Below are 17,599 nucleotides of genomic sequence, written 5' to 3'. Positions count from 1 at the left end.
ATATATTTTGAAGACACCATGTATTTCTGTCAATAAACATTCTTGTGTGTAAAACAGGACTTAGTTTTTGGTTGGGGCGAAGGGGGGACTGCTTGCGATAAAGGAACATTGCCACAAATGAAGCATAAATTGCAAGTACATTTCCAATATTTAAGATTGCTTTGAGTTAAACATCCCTGACACAGGGTCCACTCACTGTGAGTGGCACCGCCTGCTGGCCACCCTGGAAATGAACTCTTCCAGGGTTGTGCTCTCCTTCCAGTGGCATCTTCTCCCCATCCTGCCTTGCTCTGCAGCCCCTACTCACTCCCAGATCTGCGGTTTCCTCTTCATGGCGTGGCTCTCCTGCCAGGTCACTAAGGTCCTCCCATTCTGGGGAATTCAAAGTCCAGACCCACTGGCTGGCATAGCCAAGCCCTTGCCACTTCCTAGTGGCTGGGAGGGAAACCCAGACCCACCCTCTACACTGCATTCCAGCCCAGGGACCCTATAACAAGCAGCCACAGTCCCTGTACAGTCCTACCTCTTGCTGCTGTTTCCTTGGGCCTTTTCCTACTTATATGGCTTCCCCCACTCTGTATTTGCCAGCCTCCAACTCCCTCCACTCAAAGAGGAACTGCAGCCCTTCTCAGCAACAGCCCCCATCTGTAGCCAGCTACCTGGCTTTAGACAGGACCCACCTGTTCCTGCACAGGTGAGCCTGTTCCTCTAATTAGGGCTTTCCTCTGTGTTTAATCTACTAGGTTAATTAGCCCATCTGGCCTCCATGAACGCCTCCTAATCCTGTGTGGGGTGGACACCTCACCACAATCCCTGTACAGTGTCTGAAACCCAGAAACATGCTAGTGAATGGGCTGACTGTTCCATGAAGGGTGGGAGGAGTGTCTCCTGAACATGTCACTGTTTGCATTTTATCCCACTTATGCATCTTCCCCCCACCCCCAACTTATGCTCTGACTGTATATTACTTACAAATACAAAAGCTGTGATTGATTGTTAAGCACCAGATCCATGGCACACAGACACAGCTAAACACTGATTTCAGTACTCAGGATACCCTTTCAGCTCTCTCTGTGGCATATAAGAATGCTAGACAGACTTGCCCCAATTATTTTTGAGGAAACCTGTAATACACATTCAGTATGTACCAAAACACTCACAATTTCCATATGCCCCCTCCAAAAGGTGCGTTCAGTTCCTAAGAGAAAATGGTCTTGGAATGAACACACAGTAGCCAAAATATCACATCCTGTTGGTATATATAATTTTATTAAGAAAAAAATGAAAATACATTCTTTCCATATGTACATTACATACAGCAGAATTCTACATTTTTCATTGTTCACCAGCTCACCCATTCATTTATTCACAGAACAGTGCTTACACATTTATCAACCCAGGAATCATAACATGGCCAAGGGCCAGAGAAGGGAAATTAACATTCCAAGCCGCAAAAAAAAAAAAAAATCTCAGTAGCTGAGGTGATAGGTCAGGAAGAGGTGACAGATCCAGAAAGTCAATTCTGTCAGTATCTCGGAGCATTCATTATTACTGTGGTGTGTGTCCTAAGAGCTCTGTATGAGTATTCAGTACGGACCTCGACCTGCTCATGAAAATGTCACTGCAACTCACAGATTGTCTTTCTGCAGGACCCTCGTTGATTCAAATGTTCTCCTGTAACTCACAGTCCAGATCTCCTACGGCAGGGGTTGAAGGTAAGGCAAATGATCAGTGAATGTCCACCTAACAGGACTCAAATGGGCACAAGTGTACTTAGGACTGTCCTAGAAATGCAGCTAGGCACCATGTCCAAGATTAAACAGAAATGTAGATGTGCCAAATTCTTGTCTAGGGGAAGTTCAGCTCTCAAAGCACCATATGGGGGACAGCTTTTGGGGGCTTAATGTGGGTGGAGGGTAAGGAATGGGGTTCTATTTCAAAGACTATGACAACAGTCAACATATATTCTCTTTGTGCAGGCACAACTCGTGTTAGCATTCATGGGAACCACGCAATGTAAGATTCAATCCCCCTCCCAGATTATCATGACTATAAATCATCAATTAAGCAGGTGCTACTAACCCAAGATAGCGGGATGGAGGATAATGGCCGTTTGCCCAAATGGTACAAGGGGAAAAGTTTGCGGTGGGCAGCATTAAAATCTCTGCAGTCACTGTCCAAGGTACTGTAAATAACTATAGCCTCTCTATATACATAGGGCTTGGTGCATCTGTCCCACAACTGTTGGGTGTGGAGATTTTAATGACATCCACTGAGACTGTCACAGCTTAGTCCAAGCAGCCAGTGACCCTAGAGATACAAAACTTGCTCTAGGTGTTTTAAGGTGAGAGGGAAAACATTTACAAAGACCTGATGCCAGGTCACACCTCAAAAGTTTGCATGTGTAAAATCAATCTGATAATCATATGCAGAAGTTGCTGGAATGAAATCTCGCAATATCCCAGAGTGAACTAGAGAGTCCAAGTTAGTAGACTGAAAACCCAGCCATCAGGCCATTGATTTTAAGTCAGACTCTGCAAACAATGCACAGAACTCGTATCGGCTTCACCATGAACTCTGCAGGAACAGTTTGCAAGATTAAGCCCTACAACCAGAGCACAGGGTTGTAGCTGCCCAGAGAATGACATGGGAGGTAAGCAAGGTGCTCACTCTCACCTCAAGGGGGCAACCTTAAGACATTAACCTGCAGCAGATGAGGACAAAAATGAAGACATTACATTTTCAATGCTATTCTGCCTTTTAAAATATCCTGGTAATTGAAAGAATCAAGCATAGCTACAGGATGGAAAGGGTTAAAAAAATCCAGCTTCTCACTCAACAAAGCTGCTCCCCAGGCTTCACTAAGTCTTACACGTAGAGTTTAACCAAAGCAAATTAATGAATTCTCTTCACCCCTGCAGCAGAATCAACACGGCTACAGGAGAGCAAGCTGGCTACTCTCCTGTCTCATGCAGCAGCAAAGCCGACAGCAGAAATAGGTATTGGAGGCAGAAAGAATGGCTGGTGTTTGGATCCCAGAATCTCTTCAGTTAGTCATTTTATGCACTTGTAAATTGAGCAAAGTTTATCAGAACTGAAGACGGACACTTTTTAAAAATCACTTTTCTCTCAGAACAGAACTAAGTCGTTTCCCAAAGATTTCGAAGATCAAGACAAGAGACTCTGTGAAAAGGCAGCTGTAGCACCCTGCAGCAGTTCTGTGTTTGAAGGAAGTGTGTATCAATTCGTTCAATACCTTGGATAGCGATGTATTAGGTAATTATACAAAATGAATTTTTAAATCAACATTGAGAAACGTGCCATTTAGTGTCTACAAAGCTTGGAACAGTGTAGGTGTGTCCGTGGGAGCTGAGATTTCAGTACAGACCTCTTCTTCTGTTTTCAGTTAAAAGTAGTTCACCTAAGTTAGCCCACTTTTTTTTTGTTAAGCTTTAAGTAGAAGGAACCTTAGAACATCTTCCAGTTGGATCTCCCTTGCTTCCAGTTGTCAGATGTATTTTCTAGGTCCTACTTTTCATCTTTCAAGATGGCCGCTTCTGGTTGGTTTGTTGATTATTCTGTATTGCATCTGACATGTCCTAACAGGTTCTAAACAGATTTGCTTCTCTTTGCAGCTGGGCACAGCGAGCGAAAAAGCATGGTCTAACATTATACATCAATTTAATGCTCTCGTGTGGAGAAGAGAGGCAGCAAAGCCTGCCTGAAGTGCAGCCCTGGCATTTGGAAGATGCTGCTCTTGCACTAATTTCATTTTTAAAAGGGGCCAGGTGGGTAATCTATAAGGAATCTGGATAGTGGGAGGACACATTCATTCCTAATGGTGCAAATTTTAGATTGGAGGTGAAAAGGGAGGGGAGAGGTTTCAAAATTTTTTGCATATGGAACAGCCCAGTTAATAAAGCAGTTTATGAGGCCTACCCTCCCTCCTGTCCTTACTCTATTTCTCTTCCTATTTGCAACAGGGAAGGAGGGCAGAGGAGTCTGCAATTTAGAATAAACCCTGGAAGTTGATAATTAACTGTTTTGACTATTAATATCTTCAGGACACAAGCATAATCTTCAATCCATTATTTAACTTGTTAACTTCAACACAAGATCTCTGTCCTCATACTTCTGCAAAGAGGCCAGCACACTGCTAATGCAATATAAAATCATATGCCACCCTAGGAATGCGGGTTTATTACAGTCTGGGGCCTCTAGGTCCTGACCAGAATGTTGGTTGTTTGGAGGGATGCGAGTAGCCAGCTGTCTCCTGTACAGCAGTATAAGTGGCAGAACATAACACTATTGCTGGGGGGATCAGTGTGCATGATTTCGTGTCCTTTGTTCTTGGGCCAGCAGGCCTCGAGGAGAGTGTGGCTCAGGGCTGGCACAATCTGTAGCAACTCCTTATTTTAGGAGTGATGTTGAGGCGCTCTGGACAGAAATGGTCACAATGATGCCCTGATGAAAGGAACGGAATGAACATGATCCACCACAGCCTCCATTCAAGAAGAGTCCCCTTCAGTAAATCAGCATCAGGAAATCAGACGTGCACTGGACCTTGGCGAGGAATGAATAGCAACAATGGAGAAGAACATGCTATAGAGTAAGGAACTGGGAAGAAGGCCTGGATGATCAACTGCTGTCCATTGGAATGTGCAAAAAAACTAGCCACGAACATTTTCATTTTCCACATATGTGACTTTAAAAGGTCAATAGTAAAGCAGTTTATCCTGACCTGCGTTCACCTAGTTAATGAATTACGATGCCACACTGATGTTGAATGCTGCTAATGAAATTCAAGCAGCCCTCAAATAGTTAAAACTCCAAACCAACCAATGGAATCTCAGCAGGCTTGTTACAAGGAAACAGATGCAGGGCTGTTCCCCCATCTTGCTCTCCCTCTCACTGACATGCCAAAGCCTGAGTTGAAAGTTCTCTTCTTCTGATGCAATAGGTGATGGCATGCCAGCACCTAGAAGGAAGGTGCTCACTGGGGTTAACTTCAGAAACAGAACCCCAAACTCGGGTCACTGCAGGTAAAAAGAGCTTGGAGTTCACCTGCACATAGAAACTGGCCCAGATTAACAGTTTAGGACTCAAAAGTAAAATGGACTTAAAACTAAACAAGGTCGCATCAATGCTAATGTTTACATTTATTTTTTAATGACAGTGTTTGTGAAAGGTGCTGTACTGGCAATCCTGGACATTTAAATCCTCAAGTTAACCTCAGGCACAACATAGACAACAGTAATACAAGGTCCCTGCACACTACTCACTATTGGTAGGACATAGCCCTGTTCTGGAGGCCTAGGGGTGTAACCCCAGGCATACTTGGGTAAGCCAGGCTTCATCTCCATTCAATCCTTTGCTCCTCTGCTGAGAATGCCAACACAGACCATCTGAACTAACTGGAGTAATTTGTATTGGGGTCACTTGAGACGGTAGTGAGGACTTCATCAGATGGTACCATAACCATTCTCTGCTGGATTTCAATAAGTGTCCTAGAGGTGAAAGATTCTGTGGCCAAACTCCTGAGCCACAGTGTTCTTATGCCATTTTAACAGTTTCCCCAAATTATTATTTTTTTTTTTTGGATCATCAGAACATAGGTGGTTTCCAGAGAGCAAAAATCTTGCATAAAAATTCCAATTACCGCAACCTAATGTTTTTAGCACAACCCTTTCATGACAGTACAGTGATTAAACACACACTGTGCCCATGTTAATAAATATTAAAGAGCTCCTCACTGTAATACTGTGTTACCACACATTTACATCAAGCTAATACACCAATATTCACAGCTGTGGCATAAGCTACACCACTGTCAGAACTATAGCCAAAACAAACAAGTCATGTGCTTCCCCTCCCCTCCTCTTGGGCATGAGGCCTCTCTCTAGTTCACCACACATGAAAAATAGTTTTGTCAACGGGTCTAATTCTCCAGGGACTAAAGAATGGATGGAAAGGCAGTTTTGCCTTCTCTCGGAGGATGACTAACATTTTAACCTCTCCCTTTCAAAGAAATCAAAGAATGGCACCACTAAAAACACATAGGTTAACATACTGGAGAAGTTGCTGAAAGAGTAGGGCAAGGTATTATCCCTGGTTGTTTCAGACCAGTGTCAATGTGTCACCACTTATTTTCAAAGTTTAGCAAACTGACATCCATCAGTATGGTTAGATGGCACAGACGATATTGGAAAGGAGAAAAAAGAAACCCTGTTTCCCGAACACTTAAATTCACTGAAGTGGCAAAATGGTTACCCATCAAAGCAAGACATCTTTTTAAAAGGCCAGAAACCTGGAAGTGAATGACTGATTCCTCAAGTGTCATTAGTATTACATGAGCAAAACAGAGCCTACACCTGGCAACACCGATTACCAAACAAACAATCCTATTTCTCCAGGAATTTGTAGTGCAGGGGTTCTCCAACTTCATTGCACCGCAACCCCCTTCTGAAAACAAAAGTTACTTCATGACCCCAGGATGGGGACCGAAGCCTGAGCCCACCCGAACCCTGCCTCCTGGTTGGGGGGAGCCAAAGCCCAAGTCTCACCACTCCAGGACGGGGGGCCAAGCTGAAGCTCAAGGGCTTCAGCCCCAGGCAGGGGGCCTGCAACCTGAGTCCTGACGCCCTCAGGCTTTGGCTTAGGCCCTGGGTAGTGGGGCTCGGGCTTCAGCAAGCCCTGGTGACCCTATTCAAAGGGGGTTGTGATCCACAGTTTGAGAACTGCTGTTTTAGTGTATATACAGAATCCTCATTTTCCAATTCAATTAATGGCACTAGCCAAGTAAGAGCAATAATTAAATACCTTAAAGCTGATGTCCTTATGCTGCAGACGTATAAAGCTGCACACAGTATCTTCTAAAATCACATTCACAAATAAACGAACCACGCCCAGTGGTTTTCAGAGGAAAGTGTTAGCCACTGATAATGCACTTGGCCAACTACGCAGTTAAAAAAGTGCTTATTTAGTAAAAATTACCAAGACTCAGGATTTCAAGGAGGGCACTTTACTAAGTTACGTTATGGCTTCAATACTGTATTTTCCTCTTATTCTCTATCCCCTTTGTAATGCAACCCATCATCTTCACTCTTTGGCTCTGACTCAAGCAGAACTTTCTGTTAAGCTGCCGGGTACTTTCCGAGTTAGTTGCAACTACTCTACATGCACATTAGCATCGTCCCAAGCCAAAAGTTAGGGCTAGTCTACGCTCCGTCGGTGCAGCTACATCGCTGTAGTGTGTCTGGTGAAGAAGCACTATGCCAACAGGAGAGCGCTCTCCCATCAGCATAACTGTCCCGCAATGAGAGGCGGAAGCTAGATCGGCAGGAGAGCATCTCCCACCAACACAGTGCTGTGTGGATATCACTCTAAATCAATGCAACTTACATTGCTCAGGGAGGTGACTTTTTCACACCCCTGAGCCCCAGAACTTACATCGACTTGAGCAGTAGCGTAGACAAGCCCTTAGTTGCTTATTCCTGTCTTTTCTCTCTACTACTAAACCAGCGTTTGGTCTGTAACAGCTTCCCCTCCTTCCATGCCATAGTTATCAAGATTCCTTAGCAACCTCTTGAAAGATTTTTATAACTTCTTTTGAAGTCCAGATGCAATTATATCTTCCAGGGCTCTCTTAGCCGCTATTTTAAACCCCATGCCCTTGAAAGAGCAGTCGTCTTTGCTTAATTCAACCCCACTTCATCATGTCTCAATCTCCCCCCACACCCACATCTTGCCTCTGCTTCTCCTCCGTCAAGAATAGCTGTCATCTTTGGAGAGAACCAGGCCTCAAACTGATGGGAGGAATTTGCTGTAAAGCAGTGTCAGGAGTCCCCATGTCCCAACACCATATAGGAAAAAACTCCATCTCTTTGACAGTGTATCCCTTGTGGCAGCACACAGCGCTTCCCCGAGGCCACAGAGCTGGCTTTTTTTGTGGCGAAGAACAAGGCAACAATACAGTAGCTGGGATTTGGTTTCAAACTGTAAATAAAGGGTCGCTAATGAAATATTTTTATTTTAAATCCCTTATGTTACTAAATCTACCTCAGAATAGTACAGTAAGTTTAACTACCTGTTTTACTCTTTCCCATTTATGCTGACTTAACTTCTCCCACTACACTCAGCTACCCTCAACAATAAAATTGGACGTGGCCATGGAGTATGCACTTTCCACATATCAATTAGATTCACTTTCTGGTGCTCCTGCACCAAAGCAATGGGTATTTGTTTCCCACATTGCTCGGGTAGTGGGGAGGCATTCAACTAAAAAACCTTTGCACTATAACTCCATCAGAAGTGTATTAATATTAGGGATTGTACATTCCTCATTACACAACAGGTATTTTTTATGTAGAAACTTTTTGACTTGTTTCCCTTTAAATTACTGTAATCTGCCCAGGTTACATAAGCAGTTTATTCCCTTACACCAAGTCACCTGCTCTAAATTCCTTCACCAACACCTACTCCCAACTCACTAAGAGATAAATCATTTCTTAACACGGCAAAATTCTACTTGCCCAGTCATCAAGATAAGACCTGGGGCAGATATACTACATGCCTGTGCTAGGTAATTTCATGACAATTTTGCTGATGGGAGAGAGTTCTCTCGTCAATTTAATTACTCCAGGCCCTGCCAGTGGTGGTAGAAGATCATCCACTGATATGATGCTGTCCACACCAGCACTTAGGTTGATGTAACTTACGTCACGCAGGGAGGTGGCTTATTCACACCCTCGAGCGACATAACTTATACTAACTTAAGCTGTACTGTGTACATAGCCTTTGTCTAATCACCTCTGAGTGGAGTTAACACTGGTGCTTGTTTTGTAATGCTTTATCATCTGTGTGGTACTCTAACTCAGCTGATAGTGGGCTATAGCAAATTTATGACTTTTTTATACTTCCCATCTCGAGAGAAATAACTACTGAAGGAAAAAATGTAATGTCAGACATGCAACCTACTACACTGGATATGGGATTAATTCATGAGCAATGTAAGACTTCCTGGTTTTTGTTCCTAGAAGAAACAGGTGAAAAAAAAACTCAATATACCAAATCTGTTTCCTCCAGCAACTGATTTTATAAAGTACATTTCCACACACGGGATTACAGATCTTTTTAGCTTCTGGGAAGAAGAAAGGAAAAGCAACGACCGTAAGAGATGTGACAATATCTCCCATCCAGAGATAATGGATTCTTTACTGCACTTCATTCTTAGGAACAGAGCTATGCGAACTTAAAGATGAATTATACTCTGTTCACCAGTTTTCATATGACTGATGTCTCTGGCAAGAAAGATGGTTTCCTCAAGCAACTCCATGGTCAGGGAAAAGAATGCCTAAATTGGATGCCAGCTCCGTGTCACAGTCAAAACTATTCTCAGAGAAAGAAATCAGTGCAGAGGTTTTTCTGAAGTACATTATCAAGGCAGATCTACCTAGAAGATCTATTTGCAAACCCTTTGCAACTGTGTCTGCATGCACTGTTTTTTCAAAATAAATGCTTCAACATGGTTTTGAAAACAACTCCATGCACAGTACCTGTGGCCTTACTCATAAATTAACCTGCAATTTACATATACACACAAAATCATAGGCAACCTAACAGATCAGTATTTATTTACATTTCTACTGTTCCCATCTAATACTACATATATGGGGTACTGTGCATGGGAGCAGAGGGCAGAATAAGCATATCTTCTGATTTCAAGGAATGACCACCCTTCACTATGATCAGCAAGAAAAAAAGAGTTTGAATTATGACCAACTATACATTGAAACTCTCTCAGCAAGAGTCAGGATGGATAAGAAATGTAACTAGTTTAAATAATTACCACCCTGCAGACAGGTGTAGACAACATTAATGTCCCACCACTGTAGGAATGCTGCCATTGAGACCTTTCACAACAGATAAGAGTCAAATGGAATGTTGGTCAATTTGATTTCTTAAAAAAACTAAGCAAAAAAAGCTTCCTTTTGTCCCTTGCATTTATATCCTCATGCAAAATATGTTTAAACATATTACAATGGTGCTTTAACCTGAAGATACCATTTCTGAAAGAATCCAAAAGATACAGGTTTACCTAAAACACATGGACATCTATGGATTTCTGCCTTCTGACCCATTGGCAATTGGGGTGATACAGTGATTGTTTCCACTGCCCCAAGTTCATGACCCATGTCTAAGACTATACATTCAACATTGGATTCAGTTTTGGCCATTTGCAGTAGGTAAAAGGCCGTGTTTTCTGAGGAAGATTTATACACAGCTTCTCAGGAACATTAACATAAAACAACCTTTGTGCGAACAAACACTTACCTACTGAGCACCATCCCAAGGACAAACATCCTGAAGATCAATATCAGTAGTCATTGGCTCAGTTTGTCTCAGTCTCCACTAGTTAGAAAGCACTGAGAATAGCAGACATTTAAATTATCGCTTCTGATTCTTCAAATTGTTGGTGCAAAGTTTTTTACCTTATAAATCGTTACAAATAAACCAGCTATGTGTTAAAATAGTCTTTGTTTTACAGACTTCAGTTGGTAGGGAAAAAAGTGTTCACTTAAGCAAATGGGACAAGGTTTATTTTAGAATGCCCAATTTACGTTTCCATGTAATGAAGTGGCCTAGAGTTGCAATGTGGATAACATGTGGTAGTAAATTTACGAAGTAGAAATCATGTACACTACATGTTCTTTCATGTGCTCCACGCCAGGAAGCAGGCTCTCTGTTAAAGTGTTTTGAGGCACTTTGTAATCAGCAGGATCAAGTACCGAGATGGTACCAAGTAAAGCATGTGTTCACACTTATGCTGTTATCCAGTGAGTGCCTACGTCACGAAATGTCTTCTAAAATGACCCTTCCAAACAAGAAGGTGGATCTCTTCTGTTTGGACTTTTGTATTTCCATAATGCTTTGAGCTAATAAGTTCCTGGAATGACACTCACAACTTAAGCCCACGCATAATACAACCTCAAAATCTAATATCACAATTATACTTTAACAGGCTATTACAGGAATTTCTGTACATTCTCAGGAAACTGAGCAGTAAGTTTTTTTATACTATCTATTTTTATCAGCTATACAAGAGATGCAGTGTATATTATGACAAAGCACCAATCATTGAATTATGATTACTAACCATGAAAAGGGCACGGAAGTAGTGGATACCCTTTAATAAATCCATAGGAAATACTCATTTTGGATAAACCTGTCTTGCCACAGGGTGCCTCTATTGCTCCACAAATATACAGCAGCCAATACATTTGCTGTGTCAGGTTGTACATAAAGCAGTTCTTAAAAAGGACGGGAGCTGTGGAAATGGCAGCTGGTTAACCAGCTAGAAGCAATAAAGTGCACACTGAGTGGTGTGTGTATGGGGGGGCAGTGTGTGTGTGGGGGGGATTGGTAAACCTTGTCTGTGTACACAGCAAAGGTGTGTCAATATTTGATACTCAAGTACTCCCATTAGCTCGGGTAAGAGACAGGATGGTCAGTCACTGTGTAGGAAGTACTAAGCTAGCAAATTTAACTTTCTGCACTTGCAGGCATCCACAACCTCCCCTAGCACAGAGCAGGCTTAAGCCCATGACTGAACATTTGCCGTTGTGTGTCTGTCTATATATAACAGAGAACTTTAAAACTAAGTAGGGGCATAGCGAGCAGATCGAGGGATGTGATCGTTCCCCTCTATTAGACATTGGTGAGGCCTCTTCTGGAGTACTGTGTCCAGTTTTGGGCCCCGCACTACAAGAAGGATGTGGATAAATTGGAGAGAGTCCAGCGAAGGGCAACAAAAATGATTAGGGGTCTGGAACACATGGACTTATGAGGAGAGGCTGAGGGAACTGGGATTGTTTAGTCTGCAGAAGAGAAGAATGAGAGGGGATTTGATAGCTGCTTTCAACTACCTGAGAGGTGGTTCCAGAGAGGATGGTTCTAGACCATTCTCAGTGGTAGAAGAGGACAGGACAAGGAATAATGGTCTCAAGTTGCAGTGGGGGAGGTTTAGGTTGGATATTAGGAAAAACTTCTTCACTAAGAGGGTGGTGAAACACTGGAATGCATTACCTAGGGAGGTGGTAGAATCTCCTTCCTTAGAAGTTTTTAAGGTCAGGCTTGACAAAGCCCTGACTGGGATGATTTAATTGGGGATTGGTCCTGCTTTGAACAGGGGGTTGGACTAGATGACCTCCTGAGGTCCCTTCCAACCCTGATATTCTAGGATTCTATGAAAACTGAGAATTTTAGTCCTCGTAGTTTTCAGCGAAATCACAACACACACACACCCTAGTCAATTATGTTTGCAAATCTCTCATCAGATCATGCTTTACTTCAGTAAAGTGAATATGTTGTCACTTAATCACAGCTTGATTTGCAAGATATGCTTCTCAATGAGGTTACTACCCTGAATACGTTTGGTGTTTTTATTAGATCCTCCACTAAACCTACTCTTGGGTTGCTATTTAATGTAATTGTTTCACTTTGGTTTTTTTTTTGTTACCTTTTAACTTTATTTTTGTTTAAATAAAACTGAACCAAAAAACCCACCAGCTAGAAAAATGAAAATTAGAAAAGTAAATGCTTGGGTAAACTGCTTAGAAAGTTTTTTTGGGAAAAACAAACCAACCCAGCCCAAAAAACAAGAATCACCCGCTTGAGGTTGTGAGCAAGTTTGTTTCTGTGAACAGAAGGCATAATCATACTCCCAAGATAAACGGCACACAGCATTGTAAACCTCAGTACTTGGACTGAAAAATTTAGTTTAGCTACAGAACATCAGTGCTATGGCACAGTGCTATTGGAAGCAACAAGATTAACAAAGCCATTATCTAGCAAAGAACCAGAAGGTTACAACATGCAGTAAAAAAAACCTGTGGCATGGCACTTTTTCATGTCACTTGAGAAATTTTTTCTCTTTTTGGACATTTTTCCTTTGGAACATTTAACCAGATTGTATTTGCTAAACTGTATTCCATTGATTTTTTGATTTGCTATCTGTTAACTACATTAACTTACTTGCCAAACAGTCAGTTAGCGGTAACTTAAAAAAAGCAACATCTATAATCCTTTCGAGAAAAAAAAAGGTAAAATCTAATCATTTAGTTTTTAAAGTAAATCCAGCCTCTAATGTACTGTTAATTTCTGGGTGTTTAATAGTTTAATAAGATAAATATTACACATTTTTTCTTCATGATTTCCAATGTACTGATACTGGAAATAAAATGTGAAGAAGAAGGGGACTAACTGAATGAAAGCACAAGGATACTAGAACTATGAAAAAATATTCTTGACTGTCATTTCTTTTCATTTAAAAACGTCTAATCCATCATCCCTGCACACACAATATTTCCAGTAAATTCAGTGGAAGTTACTCAGACACAGGAAATTCAGGATTCATGTCCTATGGGCTGCTGGCCCTCTAGACATGAATCTCTACAGTCTTTATATAACTTATCAACCAGTTTGAACTGCATGCTTTCTGGCACTGCAGAATTTAAGTATATGCTAACACTAGGCGCATGTGTCCTTCATTATACTTTACGGACACAGTGCAGCTCCAAGCCCTTAGGCCTACATACAAAGAATGTTTTCTGCAAGGGAGAAAATAAAGTCCTCTTTCTGGACGTATGCATTCAACTTATTTTAATAGATCCATCCTTTAAATGAAGGGAGAGGCCTTTGTGCATGGAATAATTCGAAGATGCACTTAAACGAGCTGTGCTACATAGGACAAAGACAAAAAACAAGCTGTTGAGAACAATCCTCATTAAATTTCACATTCACACAAATATATGCACAGAGCCAACATGTACGTAAATGCAGACATTCTGCTTTGGAAAACTGCATCCAGACTGAAGTGCTTTAGAGGTGCAGCGTGTGCATGGGGGATGTGGAAGATCCAATTCTGTAGAACTTTACAAGGACTTGCAAAGTGTGTCATGAAAGCAGCACAGAAGAGGCACAGACTTAAAACCATCCCTGAAGAAATGCTTGTACCAGCACCTCCTGCACGCTATTTTCAAAGGTTTCTCTGAGGTTCAAACTTGACTGCCAACTTTAAGGCTTCAGAGAATGGAAGCCAGGCATTTACAGTAGCACCAGCTAAATATTTATGTTCACACTCTATAGCAAATCCAATTACACGCTAGTGTTAGTCAGTTTCTCAGTCTAAGAGGGTGGAAAATTTGAGAGACATCCTCCTTCACACTGTACATTACAATTACAGGACTCAAATCAGTGAAGACACATTACCTTAACGAACAGCAGTGTCCTGCTGCCAAGTTACACAACTGCTGTGAATAAAGCCAGTAGGGCAAAGCAAATGTCATGATTAGTTACAATAAAGCAAGGGGCATTTTAAAAATAAAAAAAAAAACCAAAGTAAAACCATCTTCAGTTTCCAGGAGCCTGAAATATCTTAGCATTTCCCCTAAAAGCAAAAATGACTGCATGATTGATTTCTTCTTGTATTTGCTATCTCTTAAGTCAAAATCAGAAAATATATACATGTCAGTTACATTTTATTAGCCTAATTCAACAAGGGGAAAAACCTCAGGTATTCATTATACAAGTATAAAGCCCCTTTCAAAGACCCAGGGGTCACTATATTACTGCACACAGCAGTCAATCAATGCAGTAAAAAATTAAAATACTGAAAATGGATGCTTTTTTCTCCTTTCACATGTCCAGTGATTTTTCTGTCACAGTGTGATGAGGTCTACCAAGTTGCCTTTAGGAGGAGTCATGTTGTCAGGAAAGAAATTTACTAATGTATCAAAGAGCTGAGTTCTTTGCGCATAGGTATGATCAACATCCGAAAATCCTGGGGGAGTGAGAAAGACAGGAAAAAAGTCAAATTTAAAACATGAAATAAATTAAGCAATGAAATATGCTAAATGTATACATTTGAAAGGAATGCGGAATATCTGCAATTCTCTCTTCATCCCCTTTTCTGAAATGCACATCACTGCACTGGCTGTGACCAAAAGTCTTTCCCAACGTTGCGTCACATCAGCATTAACAGTCCAGGCTGTTTATTCAGCCCTGCTATCCACTGCCACCAGTCTATCCATTATACATACTCTAAATCAGCCTGGAGTTGGTCTGCCCCACATGCAAGCCAACATCGCTCAAGGGCAATGGATTTATATGTAGGGCCCTACCAAATTCGCGGCCATGAAAAACACGTCACGGACCGTGAAATCTGGTCTTTCGTGCGCTTTTACTCTATACTGTAGAGATTTCATGGGGGAGACCAGCATCTCTCATATTGGGGTTCCTGACCCAAATGAGAGTTACGGTGGGGTCACAAGGTTATTTTAGGGGGGTTGCTATGTTGCCACCCTTACTTCTGTGCTGCCTTCAGAGCTGGGTGGCTAGAGTGGTGGCTGCTGACTGAGGGCACAGCTCTGCAGACAGCAGCACAGAAATAAGGGTGGCAACACCATCCCCGGCCATCCTTAATTCTGCGCCGCTGCTGGCAGCGGCTCTGCCTTCAGGGCTGGGCTCCCGGCCTCCAGCTGCCACTCTCCAGCCGCCCAGCTCTGCAGGCAGCGCTGCCATCAACACCAGAGAAGTAAGGGTAGCAGTATTGCAACCCCTCCTTCCCCCCCCCACACACAATCACCTTGCAACCCTCCACAACTCCTTTTTGGTCAGGATCCCTGTAATTATAACACTGAAATTTCAGATTGAAAGAGCTGAAATAATGAAATTTACCATTTTTAAAATCCCATGACCGTGAAATTGACTAAAATGGACCATGAATTTGGTAGGGCCCTATTTATAGGTACTGGAACTCCCTCTCTAATTTCTATACACCACTGGTATCCCAAAGGGATCACTTTTCAATCAATTAATTCTTACTACATAAATTCAGACTTGTCATATTGACTGAAACAAGCGGAATTTTCCTTTAAAAAGATACAGGACACACAAAGAAAGATGCAACATATCCACATTGTTACAATGGAGATATTAATCTTAACAGGACTAATACAAGAGAAATACCTTTGGGTATTACTTTGATCATGTACTGCAAAATATTGGAATACCATGTTACCCAATTAAGAAATAAAAACAGTTTACATGCTTTCTAAAGTTATAATTTTTTTTTTTTTTTTTTACAGCTGAAATATTTTACATGAACAGGGCAAAATCAAAGGCGAAAATAATCTACTAAAATATAATTTAAGTATTCAGTTTCTTTAAAACCATATATGTGCTCTTTATGGGAAATCTAACTCTGTGGCTCATACACAGTGAGAATGTTACAGTAGATAATTCCTTGGCACCACAGTGATAGAGGCCAATTTGCCTTGTTACATTAGAACAAAAAAATTAGAAACTCTCAACCTTTGGAGTCAAGGAGTTTTTATTTAAAACTCATCTTAGGAAAATGTAGTATCTGTTGATAATGCTTAAACAAGATCAGCACAACCTCCTCATCCATTAGGACAAACTGTGTAGTCTCTTTTTTCCCCCTACCTTATTAGTTCTTGGGGCTGCAAATTGCCAATTTGGCTAATACCAAAATTATCAGTGCTTACATAGTATGAAACCAGGAACTGATAGGCAGCACGGAGTTAGAAAAATGAAAGCCAAGTAGTGCCTCCGGCCTTCTCATAGGTCGATCTCCAAAATTATCATTCAAATAACTATGAAAAATATCTTGTTATTGGCTATCACGGGAAACCAATTATGTTTTGGGATTTCTTGTTTTTGTAAATTTACAACATTGTCATCTTTGGACAGAATGTCAAGAATAATAAAGAGCCAGTTTTGCAAAGAACAACTAAATTGCTCTAGGAACTGCACTGTGTTTTCACAGCGAACAGAAATCTGTAACCATGCTGCTGGATTCCAAAATGATGCAACACAAGTTCCTTTCTTTTGACCAAGGCTTCTGCTTATTTGGGTAATGGCGCAGCATATGGTGTAACAAGAGCTGCAAAATGATCCACTGAGATGTGAATTTGAGACCACTGATGACTGCTGTTTTACAAATGGGCTTGGGGCAATAAACACTAGTGAATAGAAATGTTCCTTCTCAAATATTTAAAGACACTTCTGGGAGAAAAGGTGGGCGAGGTAATATCTTATCTGAAGAAGAGCTCTGGGTAAGCCTGAAAGCTAGTCTCTCTCACAAACAAAAGTTGGTCCAATAAGAGATACTATTTCACGCATCTTGTCTCTCTAATATCCTGGGACTAACACAGCTATAATGGTGCATAAAGGCATTTAATAACCCTTTTACAGTCTGAGTGTGCCAACACGTTTGTGGCCTACACTTCTTTCACCTCAACAGCAGTAGCAGAAATCTTATCACAATACACCTGGCTATGCTTTGTGGTCTTAGCATAATTCATCTCTGGTTCATTATAATATACTCACCCAGAGTGGTGAAATCTGAACCAGACTTGAACAGCGCTGAAGCAAGAAGCTGAAACTGTGGAAAAAAAAACCAAGAACCAAACAAAATTATCCAGATGTCCACGTAAGGCAAACAAAAGCTTCTTAAAACATCAAATTGCATTAAAGGTGGCCTGTGCTGTGTTTACCTAGCACGATGTTCATTCAGATG

General features: G+C 41.5%; 1 protein-coding gene across 4 annotated transcripts in view; it reads right to left on the bottom strand.

The window, feature by feature from the left end:
• Positions 1 to 1,242: 1,242 nt before the first annotated feature.
• The window catches only part of MKLN1 (muskelin 1), a 199,536-nt gene continuing 183,179 nt past the window's right edge, over positions 1,243 to 17,599 (bottom strand). For all 4 annotated transcript variants that reach the window (XM_077837053.1, XM_077837063.1, XM_077837072.1 and 1 more), the window contains 2 exons: positions 17,410 to 17,464; positions 1,243 to 14,839 (listed from right to left, as the gene is read on the bottom strand). In XM_077837053.1, coding sequence (XP_077693179.1) covers positions 14,718 to 14,839; positions 17,410 to 17,464 — 177 coding nt within the window. In that variant the 3' untranslated portion in view covers positions 1,243 to 14,717. The remainder of the gene's footprint in view (positions 14,840 to 17,409; positions 17,465 to 17,599) is intronic.

This window comes from Eretmochelys imbricata, chromosome 1, assembly GCF_965152235.1.
Source record: "Eretmochelys imbricata isolate rEreImb1 chromosome 1, rEreImb1.hap1, whole genome shotgun sequence".
NCBI lineage: Eukaryota > Metazoa > Chordata > Testudines > Cheloniidae > Eretmochelys > Eretmochelys imbricata.
Note: the sequence above shows the minus strand (reverse complement) of the source record. Positions and strands in the feature narration are given on the sequence as shown.